The sequence below is a fragment of the Mus musculus genome, chromosome 9, assembly GCF_000001635.26.
Source record: "Mus musculus strain C57BL/6J chromosome 9, GRCm38.p6 C57BL/6J".
Taxonomy (NCBI): domain Eukaryota; kingdom Metazoa; phylum Chordata; class Mammalia; order Rodentia; family Muridae; genus Mus; species Mus musculus.
This window is the reverse complement of record NC_000075.6, coordinates 103,081,581-103,098,769: the sequence shown is the minus strand read 5'-3', so window position 1 is coordinate 103,098,769 and position 17,189 is coordinate 103,081,581. Positions and strand designations below refer to the sequence as shown.

At 47.7% G+C, this 17,189-nt stretch overlaps 1 protein-coding gene across 3 annotated transcripts in view; it reads right to left on the bottom strand.

The window, feature by feature from the left end:
- Window positions 1–2,767: 2,767 nt before the first annotated feature.
- The window catches only part of Slco2a1 (solute carrier organic anion transporter family, member 2a1), an 88,942-nt gene continuing 74,520 nt past the window's right edge, over window positions 2,768–17,189 (bottom strand). The window contains exons 11-14 of one of the 3 annotated variants that reach the window (NR_157194.1): window positions 16,377–16,441; window positions 13,829–13,952; window positions 12,817–13,011; window positions 2,768–3,026 (exon numbers count right to left, since the gene is read on the bottom strand). Coding sequence is in view for 2 of the 3 variants with exons in the window: in NM_033314.4 (NP_201571.2) it covers window positions 12,891–13,011; window positions 13,829–13,952; window positions 16,377–16,441 (310 nt within the window). In the remaining variant the exon portion in view is untranslated. Of the gene's footprint in view, window positions 3,027–8,317; window positions 13,141–13,828; window positions 13,953–16,376; window positions 16,442–17,189 lie in introns of those variants that run through there. The other 2 variants (XM_006511731.4, NM_033314.4) reach the window with 2 other exon arrangements.

Sequence of the window (17,189 nt, the reverse complement as noted above, 5' to 3'; positions counted from 1 at the left end):
TGCTACGGAAAAAAGATTATGTACAAGGGAACACTTTATAAACTCTCTGGCCCCTCACCATATTTATGCCAGGGTCTTGAATTTGTTCTCTAATCACTCGACAAGGAATCCTTGGTTGTGGTCCCTCTCGTCTTGATGTGATTGATCACAGAGTTTATTTTTTTCTTTTTTTTAATATTTTTATTACATATTTTCCTCAATTACATTTCCAATGCTATCCCAAAAGTCCCCCATACCCTCCCCTCCACTTCCCTACCCACCCATTCCCATTTTTTTGGCCCTGGCGTTTCCCTGTACTGGGGCATATACAGTTTGCGTGTCCAATGGGCCTCTCTTTCCAGTGATGGCCGACTAGGCCATCTTTTGATACATATGCAGCTAGAGTCAAGAGCTCCGGGGTACTGGTTAGTTCATAATGTTGTTCCACCTATAGGGTTGCAGATCCCTTTAGCTCCTTGGGTATTTTCTCTAGCTCCTCCATTGGGAGCCCTGTGATCCATCCAATAGCTGACTGTGAGCATCCACTTCTGTGTTTGCTAGGCCCCGGCATAGTCTCACAAGAGACAGCTACATCTGGGTCCTTTCGATAAAATCTTGCTAGTGTATGCAATGGTGTCTGCATTTGGAAGCTGATTATGGGGTGGATCCCTGGATATGGCAGTCTCTAGATGGTCCATCCTTTCGTCTCAGCTCCGATCACAGAGTTTATAAACTAAGTATCTGAGGAGTAAAAAAGTGTAATAGCATGGAGGGGGGGAGGGGGCTATGAGTGTGGCTCGGTGGTAAAGACACAAGGTTTGACCTCAATACTGAAAGACAAAGCAATAGTAAACTTCCCTCCTTAAGAGCATTATTATTATTAGGTAAGAATTTATAGCAGACTCACTTTAAAATAAAAATGGCATCTCTTTTATGATAACTAAGGAACTGTGATGACCCAGCAGCTGGAGGCAGAGAGCTTGTACTCAACTCAGCTGCTCCTTTTCACAATGCCCAGGACCCGACCCCAGGGAACGAGGCTGCTCACTCAATGCCCATGTCTTCCCACACCAGTTAATCCAACACAACTGCTTGCTGTCACAGAGGTTACATGATCCTGCAGAGCTGCGCCCAGAGGCTTGTCCCCTAGGTGATCCCAGATCCTGTCAAGATGAAAACCATCACACCTTTCTACCTGACACCCCACCTCTGACCCACTAAGCCCTGGCAGATTATCAGCCCAAAGCTGTGGCAACACAGATAAACACCAGAGTGGTTTGGAGCTTCCTGACTCGCAGTCCTCACAGCAGAGGCGATGGGCACACTCCTTCCTCTGCCTTCCTTGTGTCTCCTCAGCCAGGGGTGGGGCGGGTGAGCGGCCATCTTGGAAACCCCATAGAAAGCTGAGTGAAAACAGGGGTTTTAAGCTTGGAGATGTGGGTAAGCATATTTAAATGAGTTATTTTTTTTTTAAACTCATGGATAGAGCCTTTTTTGTTTTTTGTTTTTTGTTTTTTTAGAAACAAACCAAACCGTTTTTGGAATAAGTACTTTGCAAGTGTAAAATTAAGCCATATAGTAATAATAATAATTAAGCTTTCATCTAATAAGTAAATACTGCACTCTGTTGAGGTGAGGCAAATAGATAAAGATGTTTGGGGCTAAAAATCTACTAACTGTAATATTTTCTGTTCCAAATGAGCTTCAAGCAATATAGGCTAGTGTGTAATTATAAATTATGCCTAGTGTTACAACTTAATTGTTTCCTCCTCATGACAGCAGACTGAGAACGCAAGGAAGAAATGTCACTTTTCTCTTAGATTTCAGTATGAAAAAAAAATCAGACTTTTGGCTCGAGGCCATGTCTAGGGAAAATGAAGTTCAGAGCAGGCACTCCCCTGGAGCGCACTCTTAGCAGTGCACATTCAAACAACTTCATAAACGGAGACAAAGGGGAATGAATTCCACAATGGAGAGTGCTCACTACTCAGGACATTTTAAACATGAAAACATTTCTTTCCAAAATCTGAAGCATGTTATTAATATAATAGAACCCCGAGTGCTGACTATAATCTGAGATCCATCAAAACGCCTAATTAAATAAACCTGTAGAAAATATTAGGTATGAATTTGACTTCAAAGACGATTCTTTGTTTAATTCCTGGGCTTATGGGGCAACTATTATCGTGTCCAACTGAGGCATATGCATGGCATTGTAATGTTTTATACTGGGAAGTTCAATACACAAAAGAACAAGGGGTAAGAATGCACGTTGGAATGAATTACAGCACAATGTACCCACCATGAGGTCAAGAAATTGAACATTGCTACAATCAACACTCCTTCCTCCTCCCGGCCACTATTATTTCTTCCTCTGAATTTAACCTCTTCCATCTTGCTGTTTGTCTGTTTTTGGAATCGTTGTTTCTGTGTTCTGTGTTTCAGCCTTCACTCTACAAAACACTTGCAAGATTTACCTGTGATGCCGTGTGTTTATGCATTGGCAGCATTATAACTAGTGTGATTAGGAAGGCCCAGCCCATTGTGGCCTGGAATGGTGGTCCTGAGTTCTTCTATAAAAGAGCAGGTTGAGCAAGGCATGGGAGCAAGCCAGGAAGCAGCACTTCTCCATGGCCTCTGCATCAGCTCCTACCTCCAGGTTCCTACTCTGACTTCCCTCCGGCGATAAATCACGATGAGGATAGTAAGATGAAAATCAACCCTTTCCTCCCTGAGTTGCTCTTTGTCCCAGGGTTTTATCAAAGCAATGGAAACGCAAACAATAAGGTTTAACTGACCAATCATTTTTATGGTTATTGCTACTTTGCTCTGTGTAGGAAACTATTTCTGAGGTCTTGGGTTTTCAGTCCAACAAATTAAAAGCAGAATTCGAGAACCTTCTTCCCATCTTTCAGACAACTGTAAACGCAGACAAGCAATCGGGGTCCGACTGTGTGACTCATTTTCAGACACTGTGACTACAAAGCCATTGAAGAGACATAAGACTCGGTGTGTGGCTCTTTCACCTTTGGTGAATCCTCATGTACCTGGGCAAACAAAGAAACAAAACAAAAGGAAAATGTTCAGCTCCTATTTCAATAAGCTTAGTATTTCCTGCAACAGAAGAATGTGGGCATTTGGGCTAGTCTAGTCCATCTGCATATCCATGTAACAGAATCAGGTCCAACAGACAGACACACGTGGATCATGTATGTGATCCTGAAAGTCTTCTTGGGTGTCTCTTGGCTGCTCTTTAGGAAGACAAAGCAGGTAGGAGCCCAAAGAAAGCTCCCTTCCATAGGTAGAAGGGTGGTCAGTTGTGACCCCAATGCCAGCTATTTCTCCAGTCCCTGTCTCATTACAACCTCAAAGCCTTAAGATGCTAGCACGGACAGATGCATCTGGGTGTCAACTCTAGACCCGCCTCAAAATCCCTACATTCAAGCCTGCAGGAGACCCTGAAGGGAGACAGATCTGAAGGCTGGGTAATCTGTTAACTATCTGAAGGCTGGGTAATCTGTTAACTATCTGAAGGCTGGGTAATCTGTTAACTATCTGAAGGCTGGGTAATCTGTTAACTATCTGAAGGCTGGGTAATCTGATAACTATCTGAAGGCTGGGTAATCTGTTAACTATCTGAAGGCTGGGTAATCTGTTAACTATCTGAAGGCTGGGTAATCTGATAACTATCTGAAGGCTGGGTAATCTGTTAACTATCTGAAGGCTGGGTAATCTGATAACTATCTTAGGGTTTGCTGACTCTTGGTGACAAAGTGAATCAAATAAGCATCCCCTAGGTCGGCGGTCCTCAACCTTCCTGATGCTGTGACCCTTTCACACAGTTCCTCATGTTGTGGTGACCTCTGACCATAAAACTGTTTTCGTTGCTACTTCAACTTCATAACTGCAATTTTGCTGTTGTTATGAATCATAATGTAAATGTTTTTTGGAAATCGAGGTTTGCCAAAGGGGCCGTGATCCTCAAGTTGAGAACCACTGTCCTAAGTGATCAGTCATATATATATATGTGTGTGTGTGTGTGTGTGTGTGTGTGTGTGTGTGTGTATATATATATATGAACCATGGTTCCTTAGGAGATAATAACAGAGGATTGGGTATGAAGGTCAATGGCTGATTGTCTGACTCACATCTGCAAGGCCTTAATGTTCCATCCCAAACATCAGGGAAATGGAACAATAATGGGATCTGGAGCCTCTACAGAACATCACTCATAATGTCCAGGGTATATTAAAAAGAACTAGACTAGCAAATAAAAAGGGAAATGTGGCCAGAGTCCAGAAATCAAAGCAGCCAAGGTATGAGATGACCCAGATGTCTACCTGAGCAGACAGGGAGTTGAAGGTAGCTCCTATAAATAGTTCAAAGACCTTCCAGTCTTTGACTACAATCTGAATCAATAAACCGGGACTCAGCAGAGAGATTATGGAAGTGATAAAAAAAGAAACAGTATTTTTAGCCCTGAGAAACATAAAACAAAAATGAACATATGTGTGGGTGGTTGCAAGAATATATTTACAGGGTGCAGAAGAAAACTTGATGAGTTTGAAGACAACTCCCTGAAAGGGTAATGTGAGGACCGACAAGAAAAAAAAGGCGAAGGAGGATGACGACCAGGGATCTTCCAGGTGTCTCAGGTCATCCACAGTGAAAGAGTATAAAATATGAATTACAAAACCACTTATGATGTAATAGCTCAGTGAATACGAAGCCTGATTCACTCTTCCTAGGGAGAGTCCATTACTGTTTGGGGGGGAGGTGGGCAGGACTGGGAGCTGGAGGAGAAATCTTAGAAATCATATTTCAGTGGCAACCGGAAGTAGAAAGAAAGGGATGTGGAAGTAGGGTGAGGCTGAAAAAATTGGCTTCCCCAGGGCACTTCTTCCAGCAAGGCTGAGCTCTCTCCCCAGACAGTGCCACAAACTGGGGGTTCAAGTACATATTCAAGTACATGAGCCCATGTGTGGTGCTACAGCAGTCTAGGATAAACACATACATTTATCCAAACAAGTTGACAGAAGACTGTGAATGTGTGGATATGACTGCACCCCACGTAAACCTCAACAGAGCTCCTTTTGGAAACACTAAGAGACTTCTGCATCGCTAGTGAGATGCTAAGCCATTCAACTTTGGAAAGAGTTAATCTCTGATAGCCTATGAGCTATCCCTTTGCTTTTTCACTTCTGGACATGTCTCCAACAGAAATGGAAACTCACAAAAAACTCACTCACGAATCTCCATAGTAATTTTATTCATCATAATAAAAAAAAAATGGCCTGACATCTAACTAAATAACCTGATGGATAGATACAGAATTTGTGTCATATTCAACCAAGAGAGTGTCACGGAACAATTAAAAAAAAAAAAAAAAGAATAACCACAGGCACAAGCAATGGATCTCAAAAACATTAGGATGGATTGCAAAATACCATTTACATTGAGCTTTCGAATAAGTTAGGTTAACTTATACCAAGGGGGCAGGGTGGTAAAATGGGCAGAGACTGTACTCAACCCAATATCCACCTAGTTGCTGGGAGTTACACTGTTTTACACTTTAATGGCCACGGTGGTTGTGTTCTCATCTACATTTATAAAATGTACGGAACGATAAGCGGTGAAATGATGTTAGTCGTACATTGCCAGGAACGGGCTTTAAAAATATGTCTTCATCTTGTTTATAAAATTTTGGCCTAATCACTTAAGGCTGGAATGCTAATGGGTGACATAGAGAAGTCAAGGAAGGGAGGCTTAAGGCAAGAGGTGGAGAATCCAGTTTCCCCTGCATCGGGATGCTGGTGTCGGTCAAGGTCTCCTTCAAGCTCTGCTGAACCTGGAATTGATCAGCCAACCCTGGGGGGTCAGGAGGGTGCGTCAGTTTCTAAAGCTTTCCTGGCTACTTCTGCCTTTGCTTCCAAGGAGCAAGAGTGTTGTTAGTCTTGTTTATCCTGGCCCTAGGGAGCTCAGTCCTTTTCCGAATGCCCTAGAAGGTGACTGGGGCACAGAGACCTTTTCTGAAGACGGGCAGTGCCTGCGATTATGAGAGATTTCTTTCAGAGGCACGTTCCTGAGGCCCAAGGGGTACACTGGTAAATACCGGAGACCTAGAAGGCGGAGGTGGAAGGTGACTGAGTTCCCTGAAGCCACTGAATACTTAAGCCTGTAAGATCATGGCGAGGCTGACAGCCCCAGGATGGGAGGGGCCCCACGTTGGAGCAGAGTGACCACCCATGCCAGTTCGCAGGGCCTGGGAGTGCCCACAGGGTCTGTAAGAATGCTTGGGTGGGGAGCCTGAAGTGTCAGAGGGTGGCGGTGTATTTGAGGGGTGCCCTGAGCAGCGAGCAACCTGGCCTCAGCAACGCCCTCTCTGCCAAGCTGCATGCGGTGATCCCGCTGTGGCGCTGCCTCACTGCGGCGCTGGTGAGCGGCGCCGCCTAGTGGCAGACTACGACAGCAGTGCCCCGGAGCGCCGGCCACTGCAAGAATAAGGTCTGGACCCTGCTGGAAGCGAGACCAGTTGCACTCCAAACTCCCCGTCTGATAATTGCATCTCACTAGAAGCGCAAAGCACAAAGGGCCTGGCGTTCTCTGATCTTCACTCCCGACTTCTGGAGCTGTTCTGGAGTTTCAAATGCCTTTTCCCAGTATGGGCCCACCCCACCCCACCCCACCCCACTCCCACCTCCATTTTTCTTCTGTAAGCTGGTGTTTGTGAAAGTTAAGAACATTCAGTCAAATGCTTGCCCCACCTGAGACTTCTAAGGTTTAGGGGCTGTATACATTTGAAATGCTGTACTGAGAAACCCACAGTGCAAAGAGAAGTTTAGGAGCCTGAACAGAAAACCTGTTCAAATAAGCTGCCCCATTTGGCTTTCAATTACACCCCTGGGACTCCAGTTCCCACACTGCGGGGAGGAGAGAGAGAGAGAGAGAGAGAGAGAGAGAGAGAGAGAGAGAGAGAGGACATATAGTGGAGCCAACTTTGGCTGGGGCTGCTCAGGAGGACGGCTCTTCTGGTCTCTGGGGTGTAGCAGTTCCCTCTCAGGGACCCGGGGCTGTATTTTGAGGTAGGAACGCCCTTCTGGGACTGGTTGACTGGTCTCTAAGGCCATTCTCCAGGCTTTGAATGGGCTGGTCTAAGCCAGTCCCGAAGGACGCCTAAGGGGCCCCCGCTAAGCCTAGACCCTACCCTTCTAGCCTTACTCCTGTTCTCCTTCAGGTTCCCTGATCAGGGGATTCTCAGAATGTGCACAGGTTTGCTCGCCTTTCTACCTTTGTTCACAACTTAGCTGTCCTCTCTCCCTACACTCTTGACCCTCGAAACCAGCCCTGGTCCCTTCTCTGATTTCCCAATGGAATCCACAGCACTTGGTCAAGTTCCTACCCTAGGTCAAAGTATACACGCTGCAAGGTCAGGAAATGTGTCATGGCGGGTTCTTGCACACACCAGCTACCAAACAAATAAAATGTGATTGACAACCGGAGGGGACCTCATTTATCGATGTGATGGTCCTGATGGCCTCACCATTCAGGAAGAAGCTCTGGGTGAGACTCCTCCCCTCGAGATAAGCCCCGCCCCTTGGGGGGCATGCTCAATCAACTGTCATCCCCCCTAGCTCCTCCGCCTTCTCATCCTTTGCCTAAGTCTTTGTCAACTAAAGAGAACCTTTTTCCTGACCCTGCATCTCTAAACCTCTGATCCATCAGCTCTGCCTCTTCTGGGCCTGTCCTCTCCACTTTTCCATCTCTAAGGCAGCCTTGGCTTTGCTGAGATATCATCTTTTCTCCTCTAGGGATCCGCTGTGGATGCTTCCTCCCTCTGACTGTATTCATCCCTCTTCCAACAGCCTGACAAGACTGAAGGGTCTCAGAGAGCATATTGGTTCACCTAGAATCACTCCCCATGGTGGAAGATTCTAGCACTTGCCTAAGTCTGCTCCTCTCCTCTCTGAGCACAGAGGATTATATTTCTCCATCTGTACAGCAGTTAGATAATGCCGTGAGACTAGTTCTGGCCAAGCGCCTGGGAGCAGAAAGACTATGCGCCTTCTGGCCAAAACACTTGCTTCCCATGGCGAGACCTTCTTAGCTTCCTTTCCTGCCTCATTAATTGTGGATTGATGAAACAGAGGTACCTCAAGTCCAAATAGCTGGCATTCTGAGCCACCCTTGGAAGCCACTGCCCTGGAGAGTCACCCAAACAAGCCACGGGCTTTGTGCAAACAAGAGATAAAGGTGTGTTGTGTCATGTGACTGAAGCCTAGCCAAGCCTATTTCTGGGTGGTTTGAGGAGTTCAGTAAATAAATGCATGGCTTGGCAAACTGTAGCGAACTATGTACATTTTATTATTGTTATCAAAGTGTAGCAGGTGCCTAAGGAGCAGAGACTTTGTCAAGGTAGAGAGCCCTGTGTCCTGTGGCCACCAAACAGGGCTGGGAATGGGTGTGGAGGTTGATAAATGGGCCGGGCCTGTCACGAGAGGAAGGCTTTCTCTCATTAATGATTTGCCAAGGGCTTGCCCAGGACCTGTTTACATATTTAATCACCGATGAAAGGTTAGCAAATCTGGCCTTCTTGGCAGGGAATGGACATTTTTACCTCCAATGTTTAGTCCCTGTGGCTGGGAAAGATAGGAATTTTTTTTCTTCTGGATTTGCAAGGATTACCCCCCCACACACACACACACACATACACATACCACTGCCAATCTCTCTGGGAAGCTGTAATACAATATTTTACTATCAAGTTGACAGTAATTCAGGACCCAGCTTAGCTGCATCTCTCCATCTTTGAAAGTGTTGAAGGCAAATACAACATGGCTTTGTTTCTTAAGCGAGAACATGATAAGCAGTTACCAGATGGGACATTTCCCCAAAGGTCTGTGCTTCAATCTCATGGCTCTGCTTCTCCAAGTTTTCTCCTCTCTGTCCCTTTTCTCCACGTCTGGTCTTTACCTTGTGGTACCCAGAGGGCTCACTGGATTTTGTTTGATGAATAGTTACAATGTTCTTGGGATGCTTGACTAGAATGTAAATAATTGAGACATCACCTGGTCTCCCAACCTCTATCACCCAACCTACACAACCCTAAAGAGATCCCTCCTCTTTCTTCTCACCAGCCAATGAACTTCAATGGGAAAAGAGGCGGGCTTCTCATTACCCAAGGCTTGCCCTAACTTCAGAATGACTTATAAGAAGAGAGGGGCTTGGGGCAGCCAGAAAGACCTGGGCTTTCTGTGAAAGCTCTCTGCTGGCTGCTTCCTTGATTTTGGAGTTCTCCTTTCTTTTTCTCTTTCTTTTTTTCTTTTTCTTTTTTCATTTTCATTTTCTTCCTTCCTTTTTTTTCTTTCTTTCTCTCTCTCTCTTTCTCTCTCTTTCTTTCTTTCTTTCCTTCCTCCTTCCCTCCCTCCCTCCCTTCTTTCTCTCTCTCTCTCTCTCTCTCTCTCTTTCTTTCTTTCTCTTTTTTTAAGACAAGGTCTCAATATGTAGCCCTGGCTGTCCTGGAACTCATCATGTAGATCAGGCTGGTCTCGAACTCTCACACACCCAGTTGCCTCTGCCTCCCAAGTACGGGGATTAAAGGCATGCTCCACATGCCTAGGATTCTACATTTTCAGACATACTAGTGTGGCTCCCATCATAGGCTGGGACGAGGGTCCTGCCAGAGGCTTTGGACTCAAGGACACTTGGTAGATATCGCTCCCTTCCAAAGGATGGCAAACCCTTTATTTCCTGTTTCTTTGGTTTCTTCTTTGTGAGGCTGGATGGTGCATTTCCTAGGTTGGGTGGGGCAGCAGAGAATGATAGCTCTGGCTGTGCCCAGGAATGGAACTCTGTCCCCGAGCCAGACTCTACAGGGTTCCTAAGCTCCACAGAGAAGCAAGGAGAAGAGATCAAAGACCTACTATGACCTTCTTACATATAAAGGCACCTTTGGTGGTTAATCCTTACGGTCAATTTGCCTGGATTTGGCTCTATGCATGGGTGACCCACATCACACAGGGCTCAGGGGTTACCTTCATCTTCCTGGAAGGTGGAATTTCAGGACTCCTTTTACAGTCACAGAAAGGGGCCTCAGGCTTTGGGAAGGGTGTTCCTGCATTTTTTGTTTCTTTTGTTTTTCAAGACAGGGCTCTCTGTGTAGCCTGGCTCTCTGTGTAGCCCTGGCTGTCCTGGAACTCACTCTGTAGACCAGGCTGGCCTCGAACTCAGAAATCCACCTGCCTCTGCCTCCCAAGGGCTGGGATTAAAGATGTGCACCACCACTGCTCGGCTGTGTTCCTGCATTTTAAAAAGATGTATGAGTACTCTATCTGCATGTACACCTGCACACCAGAAGAGGGCATCAGATCCCATTACAGATGGCTGTGAGCCACCATGTGGTTGCTGGGAATTGAACTCAAGACTTCTGGAAGAGCAGCCAGTGCTCTTAACCACTGAGCCATCTCTCCAGCCCAGGTGTTCCTGTATTTTAACAGCAATCTTGAGCATGATACACTCATGGAAGTCTGTGACAATTTGCTCTTTAATTGGAAAAAAAAAAGTGAGATCTTTAAAGCCCCTCTGGCATTTGAGAGGCAAGATTTGCTGAATAGTAGTAAATGATCAATTATGACTGTGATATTCATGGCTATAGTGTTTGTGACTGAGCCCACTTCTGGATATGAACTCAAGGACGGTGACTGGGCCTCCCAAGAGCATGAGTCTTTGACATTGGTCTGCACAGAAAGCACAAGGCCCCACACAGCAACCAGCAATGCCTGGGACCTGCTCAGCACCAGGCAGGTGGCTTGAGAGTAACATGGTCTCTAACACCCTTGGCTACAGGCCTCTAAAGTTTAAAGCATGGCTACTTCTTTGTCTAGAAGGCACAAATTCTGTCTGTTCTCTGATAGACCCAGGACAGCACAAATTTACAACCAACTTACACCCAGAACAGAATTATAATATATTAATAGCAATATAATAGAATAAAGACTTGTGGGGACAGCTGATCTTCCGGGAACGGAAGGTTGACGTTCATTGTTTGCGAGATTGGTGGAAGGCTATGCCTTCAGAATCTGGTTAAACTGCAGTGAGTAAGCCCAGGGTTAGTTGCAGAGAATCAGGTTCCAAGCAGAACCGTTCCACATGCTGAAACTGGCCCGTGAGGTTGTGTGGAGCCTCCTCCTTAATAAGATCTGTGGAAATGAGCCCGGTGGCTTCAGAAAGAACACTGCCAGTAACAAAGGCTCCCTGAAGGCTTCAGTCTCACAGGACCTTTGCCACGCCGACATAAACCATTTGGCTTCTCACCATATAAGGCATTTCTGAAAGGCACTTAAATGTCACATAGGGCAATGTCAATTGCCTAGCTGCTTCGGGGACACGGTGAGCCAGATCTCCAGCTCAGGCACACAGTCAACCTGCTGGAGCCTCAGGGTGTGCATGGGCAGTCAGACCAGGATCTTTTCCGCCAGCCTTTTTGGTTCTGGATATGCTTGGCAAGTGTGTGAGCATGTTCTTGCTGCCCACCGAGCGCTCTCTGGGAGCAATCCCAATGCGAATGGAGGTAAGGTTTTCCAGGGGAGCTCTCAGAGAACCATACAGCATCCCTGACAAACACCAAGCCAGTTCTCTGATAAACAGAATCGTTGAGAAAAGGCCTCATTCCTGGGCCTCTGCCTTTGCCTCTCCACTGCATGGCAGTGGTGGCCCCCAGCCCAGGCCCACAGAAGGAGCCCACCTCCACATCCAGAGAGGTAGTGAGGAAAAGCTGAGAAAATGCCAACGAAGACAATGTGTTTGCAAGCGAGTCAACCCGGCTACTCTCTTTGTGGGCTGCAACTTGCCATCTGGCACAGTGACAGGTGGCATCCACTCTGCTCCATTCCTTGGTCTGACTGCATCTCAGGATCACACCCCCCATTCACCGCCTTTACTCCTCTGCACATGAGCTGAAGTCCAGACAGCAAAGCCCATGTGAGGTCACTCTTTTGTTTCCGGGGCATGGTAAAGATGGCTATTTGCGTCTCTGAAGGGGGAAAGACCTTGTCTCTACTGTGAGGGTGGGAGACTGGGTCCTCCTTACATGGGCTCCTTACATGGGCTTTGTTGGTTTGAAAGGCAGAAGGAAGCACATGCTGACCTGAGGGTAGGCCTCAGGTTCCTAGGAACAGTGCTTGGATGACCTAGCCTTGCTGGTTCCTTCGTTCCTGCTCTGACACCAGGGAGTAGTATACAGAGAGGGTTATACTTCCCAAAGTGGTGGTTTCCAAATCAGCCTTGAGGGCAGAAAGTGGGAAAGGAAAGGGAGATAGGTCCCTCCTGGGTTCCATGCTAGACTGAAGCCAGATGCAAAGCGGCCACAGCCAAGCTCCCTTAGCCCAGTGGTAGCTGCTAAGAAACAACCACCTGCTGCTCCCCTGCCTCTCTGTTGGGTGTGGGCAGAGACAGAGGAGCTGGGCTGCCTGGCACGGAAGTCAAGGCTCCCATTTCTCCCACCACTGAAGTGTTCCTGAGAGACTGGTGAGAACAGAGGCTGCCTTAGTACGGACAGTGGAAGACCCAGGGCTGAGGAGAGGATCCCTTCCAAGGACTCTGAGAAACTAGACCCTTCAGTCCAGCGCTCATTCAGCTCAGGACCCTTCAGGCCCTAAGAACCATGCGGGAGACTTTAGGAGGAAGAGGCCGGTGAGACAAGGGGTGAGTGAACTAACTCTCTCTCTCTCTCTCTTTTGTGCGCGCACTGGCGCATGTGTGTGTATGTGTGTATGTGTGTGTGTGTGTGTGTGCGCAAGAGAGAGGGAGAGAGAGAGGGAAGGAGGAGGAAGGCATGCTAACATTAGTTAATATAGGTAGGTGTGGAGGGGTAGGATATCCAGTCTCTGGGGCAGGGCAGTAGTCCCAGCTGAAGGTCAGATGAGGCCCGAGGCATTCTCCTGCAGACTGTATTCCCTGTTCTTCTTCACCCTCCAGCTGATGAAGAAGAGCAGCAGTGTGCCCAAGACCTTGTAGATTACCTGTAGGCCCAGGTACCTATGAGGCAGGAAGAGACAGGTATGGTGAGGCCCAGGGGCAGCGGGAAGATGATCTTTGTTTTCACAGTTCACTAGAAGCTGTGAAGATCGTTACTCAGGTGACGAGCTGTCACTTCTCAGGTGGTCACTGTGGAGAGACACATGACGCTAGTGATCCTCTGCTCTCCTGTGACATCACTGATGGCCAGAGGTGACACTACTGTCCCAGCTGTCTCCAGAGGGTCTGTATCTTTCAGCTGCCTCTCTGCTGGCCTTCTCTAACCTGGCCTTTTCTATCCGTCCTCAGTATTTCTAGCCCCTGCAGGCCCACCTTCTCCACCATTTCTAGATGATGGAACGGCAGCAACAGAAGAGATGGCTGCATTTGGCTCACAGGCATAGGTTGGACTCCTGCTTCTTTGGACCTCTCCTGGGCGCCGTGCTGTGTTCCCCATTCTCTGAGCAGTGGAGAGTGACTGGTATCTTTTCCATATTCGAAATCTCTCTCAGGCTCCAGGTACACCTTTAACTTTGGTGACCATTGTCTGCTGCTATGAGTAGGCTTGTGAGGGACAGTACTTTGGGGGACACCTCAAAGCAGACCCTGTGTCTCCTCACCTGAATGGCTCCTTATAGGTCCCCAAATGCCTGCTATGGTAGCCTCTGCTCTCTGTCCATGGCAGAATCTATAGAGACATTCCCTCCTATTTTGCCCCTTAGAAAGCTGACAGCCTCCACCACATCCATGAGGTTTAAAAAAAGGGCTTTCCCCCCCCCCCCCGTGCTGGGACAACAGACCTAATCTCCTAGACACCTGTGTATGTGGGAGCTCTCACCTGTTTCGAAGAGCATCGTTGTCATAATACGCACAGGCCCCTCGTCTCCCTGAGCATAGGTAGTTCCACCGGATACAGGAGGAGTCGATGAGCAGGCCATAAAGGGATGGAGATGGCAGCCAGGCTGGCAACAAAGGGAAAGAGAATTCAGGGTGTCTGGGTGGCTTGGATCTGCAGTCAGAGATGTCCGAGCCCCCCACACCAATGGCACGGTTCACACATTGCCCTCGGAATCACAGTGACTCGGGAAAGCAGAAAGCTGCAGCAAAGCTCAGCAAGAGTTCCCCTTTCACCAGAAGGCTTAGGAGATAAAAGGGAATCCATTCTTTCAGGGCAGAATGAATCACGGGCTCAACCTGGAGTCAGCTCAGACACACAGCACTGTTCTCAAGCTCAAGGCTGGCCCCAGGTAGAAGTTCCATCTCGAGAGTGCTAACGCCTCCAAGGACTCCCCCAGCCTCTGTGGGTGGGTGGAGTCACTGGAATAAAGTGCAAGCGAACAAGAGGACCCAAGGGTTCACTGAAGTTCAAATCCCACGTTCTTCTCCCACTCCAAACTAGCCCACTAGATCGGACAACACCCTTTGGAGACCTTTAGTTCCCCGTCTTGCTCAGAAACACAGGTTGCCAAATCATCCTAGCATCTGAATGTTAAGATGAAGTCCAGCAGGCACAACACCTTACTGGGTGATGAATATTTTAGATGCCCACTACCCAACCCCACCAAACTCAGTGGTGCTAGCCACGTTGTGAGCAGCCAACGGGTCAGGGTGGACTTGTCTAGCCGCCAGTGGGTCAGAGTGGACTTGTCCAGCAGTCAGTGGATCAGGGTGGACTTGTCCAGGATTTACGTTGCAGATGGGCCATCCCATTCTCAGAAACGCGGTGCTGAAAACACCAGACACTCTAGCACCCTGTGAGTTCCTGTTTCTGGAAGAAAGAGGCAACCCAGTCCTGTTCCCTACCTACATAGAGAAATTCCCAAGAGCAGCCCCTCAGCCCCTGCTCACACTCCAGTTTCCAGGTGAACAGTGGCTGGAAACTGGCCCTAGTGACCCATCCCTAAATAGAAAAGAAGTCAAGGAGAGTTTTCAACCACATCTCAGTGGGTGACTGTGAGCCTGCTGGGGTTTATAAATAGGCAGTCTTTTCATCTAACCCAGAGTGAAGCTGTGTTCTTAAGTGACCAGTGGATTTCCTCTAGGCCTGTGTTTTCCAACTGTGGTCCACAGAGTTAGCTGAGCTCAGGTGGGAAAGAGGAAGCAGCAAGGGCTTGGAGCAGCGGGGCAGAGGGGCCATTCTCTAAGTCACCAATAGAAGCAGGGCAGAAGGTCCTCTGGGAGGAATGCCAGGGCTCTTTCCCCGCCAGGGCATTGGAGTAAGTGATAAACCAGCTATAGATGGTAAGTCATAAATAAATAAATACAAGCAGCTGTGCTAATGAACCAGCCTCAACCTGGACAAGATACCCTGTGTCCCCTGTGTGGTTCCAGGAATGTGACGGTTGTCATTTAGAGGGTTAAGGGTCCTTTGGAACTGAGACGCTTCATGATAGGATAAATGGCTTGCGGCTAAGAAACTCCATTGAAAATGCTGGCTCAGACCCTGCATAGGCACCTGCCCATCTGACTTCAGCTGGGATGATGACGCACGCTGGAAGGCTAATGGAAGCCATGGCAGGGCAAGATGTGACCTGCACCCCTGTATAATAATGCAGAGGGTGTCAGTGGTTAAAGTAGGAAGGCTCACATTGATAGTAACTCAAGTCCTTCTGCCCGGAACCTCAAAATCCCCACCCCTGAAATTCTTAGTACAAAGATCCTCTGTTAAATTCAATCTTTATACTTTTGTTCATCCATTGTAGCAAGACCTCCACATCAGTGCCTGGGGTTCAGTCTAATGCATGACTGTGCCATGGATGTCAACGGGCAGATGAGAGTTGGCCAGCTGGGAAGGAACCTACTGTGTGTCTCCTCTCCCTGCAGTCCCTGCACTCAGGGAAGCCAGATGCCTCCTGCTCCCGTGGGAGTTCTCTCTCCCTGTAGGTCTCTGCTGATTATGTGTATGCACAGCTTGAGTATTTTGAGTGTTGAGCTGGGGGCTCCAGGCTACTTGAGGACAGACAGGGTTTGGAGGCAGGATCCCCTGACAGAAGAGACATTTGCTGAACCGTGGCAGAGGACTGAGGTTTGGAAAATGGGAGGGAAGCCAGGGCTCAGCTCAGAAACTGCTCTGTCTAGGGCAGGAATGCAAGGTCTTGTTTCCTAGGGCGGATTCTTGGAGACAGATTTAAAAATACCTGCCTTTAACTCTGTATTCAGCACTCTCAGCTATGACCTTTTCTTTTTCTTACATAATTTAAATTTGGCTTGAATACTGTAGACAGAATCTTCCCCGATCTCAAGCAATCAGGCAAACTGTCATCTGTCAGGGTTTGGTTCTTCTTGCTGTTAGGAATATGCAGCCAAGATGAACTGGGACTTCTCCAAACCCTGCCCCGCCCCACATGGCTTTTAGATGCCCACGGTCCAGGGCCTAAATCACCTACCCAGCAAACGCATCAACAAGAACTGTACTCCAATGGCAAACGACTTTTCATCCTGGTTCACCACACTGAAAAGGAAAACAGGAAGTTAGCACCAGTAGGACTCTAGACTGCAGCATCACCTGGAGGGTATGAGGTGTAGGGGGTAGAAAGACTCAGAGCAGGTCAGCACTGGTCCTCATGGAGTCTGACCAGACACATGGATGATGCGCATTATCTGCTGAATGCCTGTTATACCCATCGTTCTCAAAGCACTGTTGCTGGATCAGAGGCACCGCCCAGGCTACGTTCAAAATACAGATTCTCCGCCTGGCATCTATCAAAAACGTGGATATTCCAGGAGAGTTGGATGTAAACTTGGGTTTGAGAACCAATAGTCTGTATTGTTTTCAGGACTGTCCAGAGACTTCTTGGAAAGAAAGCAGGCAAGAGAGACCAAGTAGAAAGGAATTTCTGGCTGGATGCTTAGACAGCAGGTCTGAACAACACCCACAGAATATCTTGTACCAGGAAAAGAGGGCCCTGGGCTATCAGCTTCTGTGCAGATCTGAAACATTTCCTTGCCCTGGGCCAGCTTTGTAAGGTGTGACTTGAATAGCTGCATAGGATGCTGCCGTCAGAAAGGCCCAGCTTTGGTTTACGTATGTCTTGGAGTTCTTAAATGATTCACAAGCCAAAGTCTTTACAGTTTCATTTGCATTGGGTCCTGTGGATTCTGTGCGTGGTCCTGCTTTCTACCTTTTCTCCTTCAAGAGGGGGATGGCAAAGCCAGGTAAAGAGGTTCAGCTCTCCCTAGAGAGCTGCCACCTCAACTGG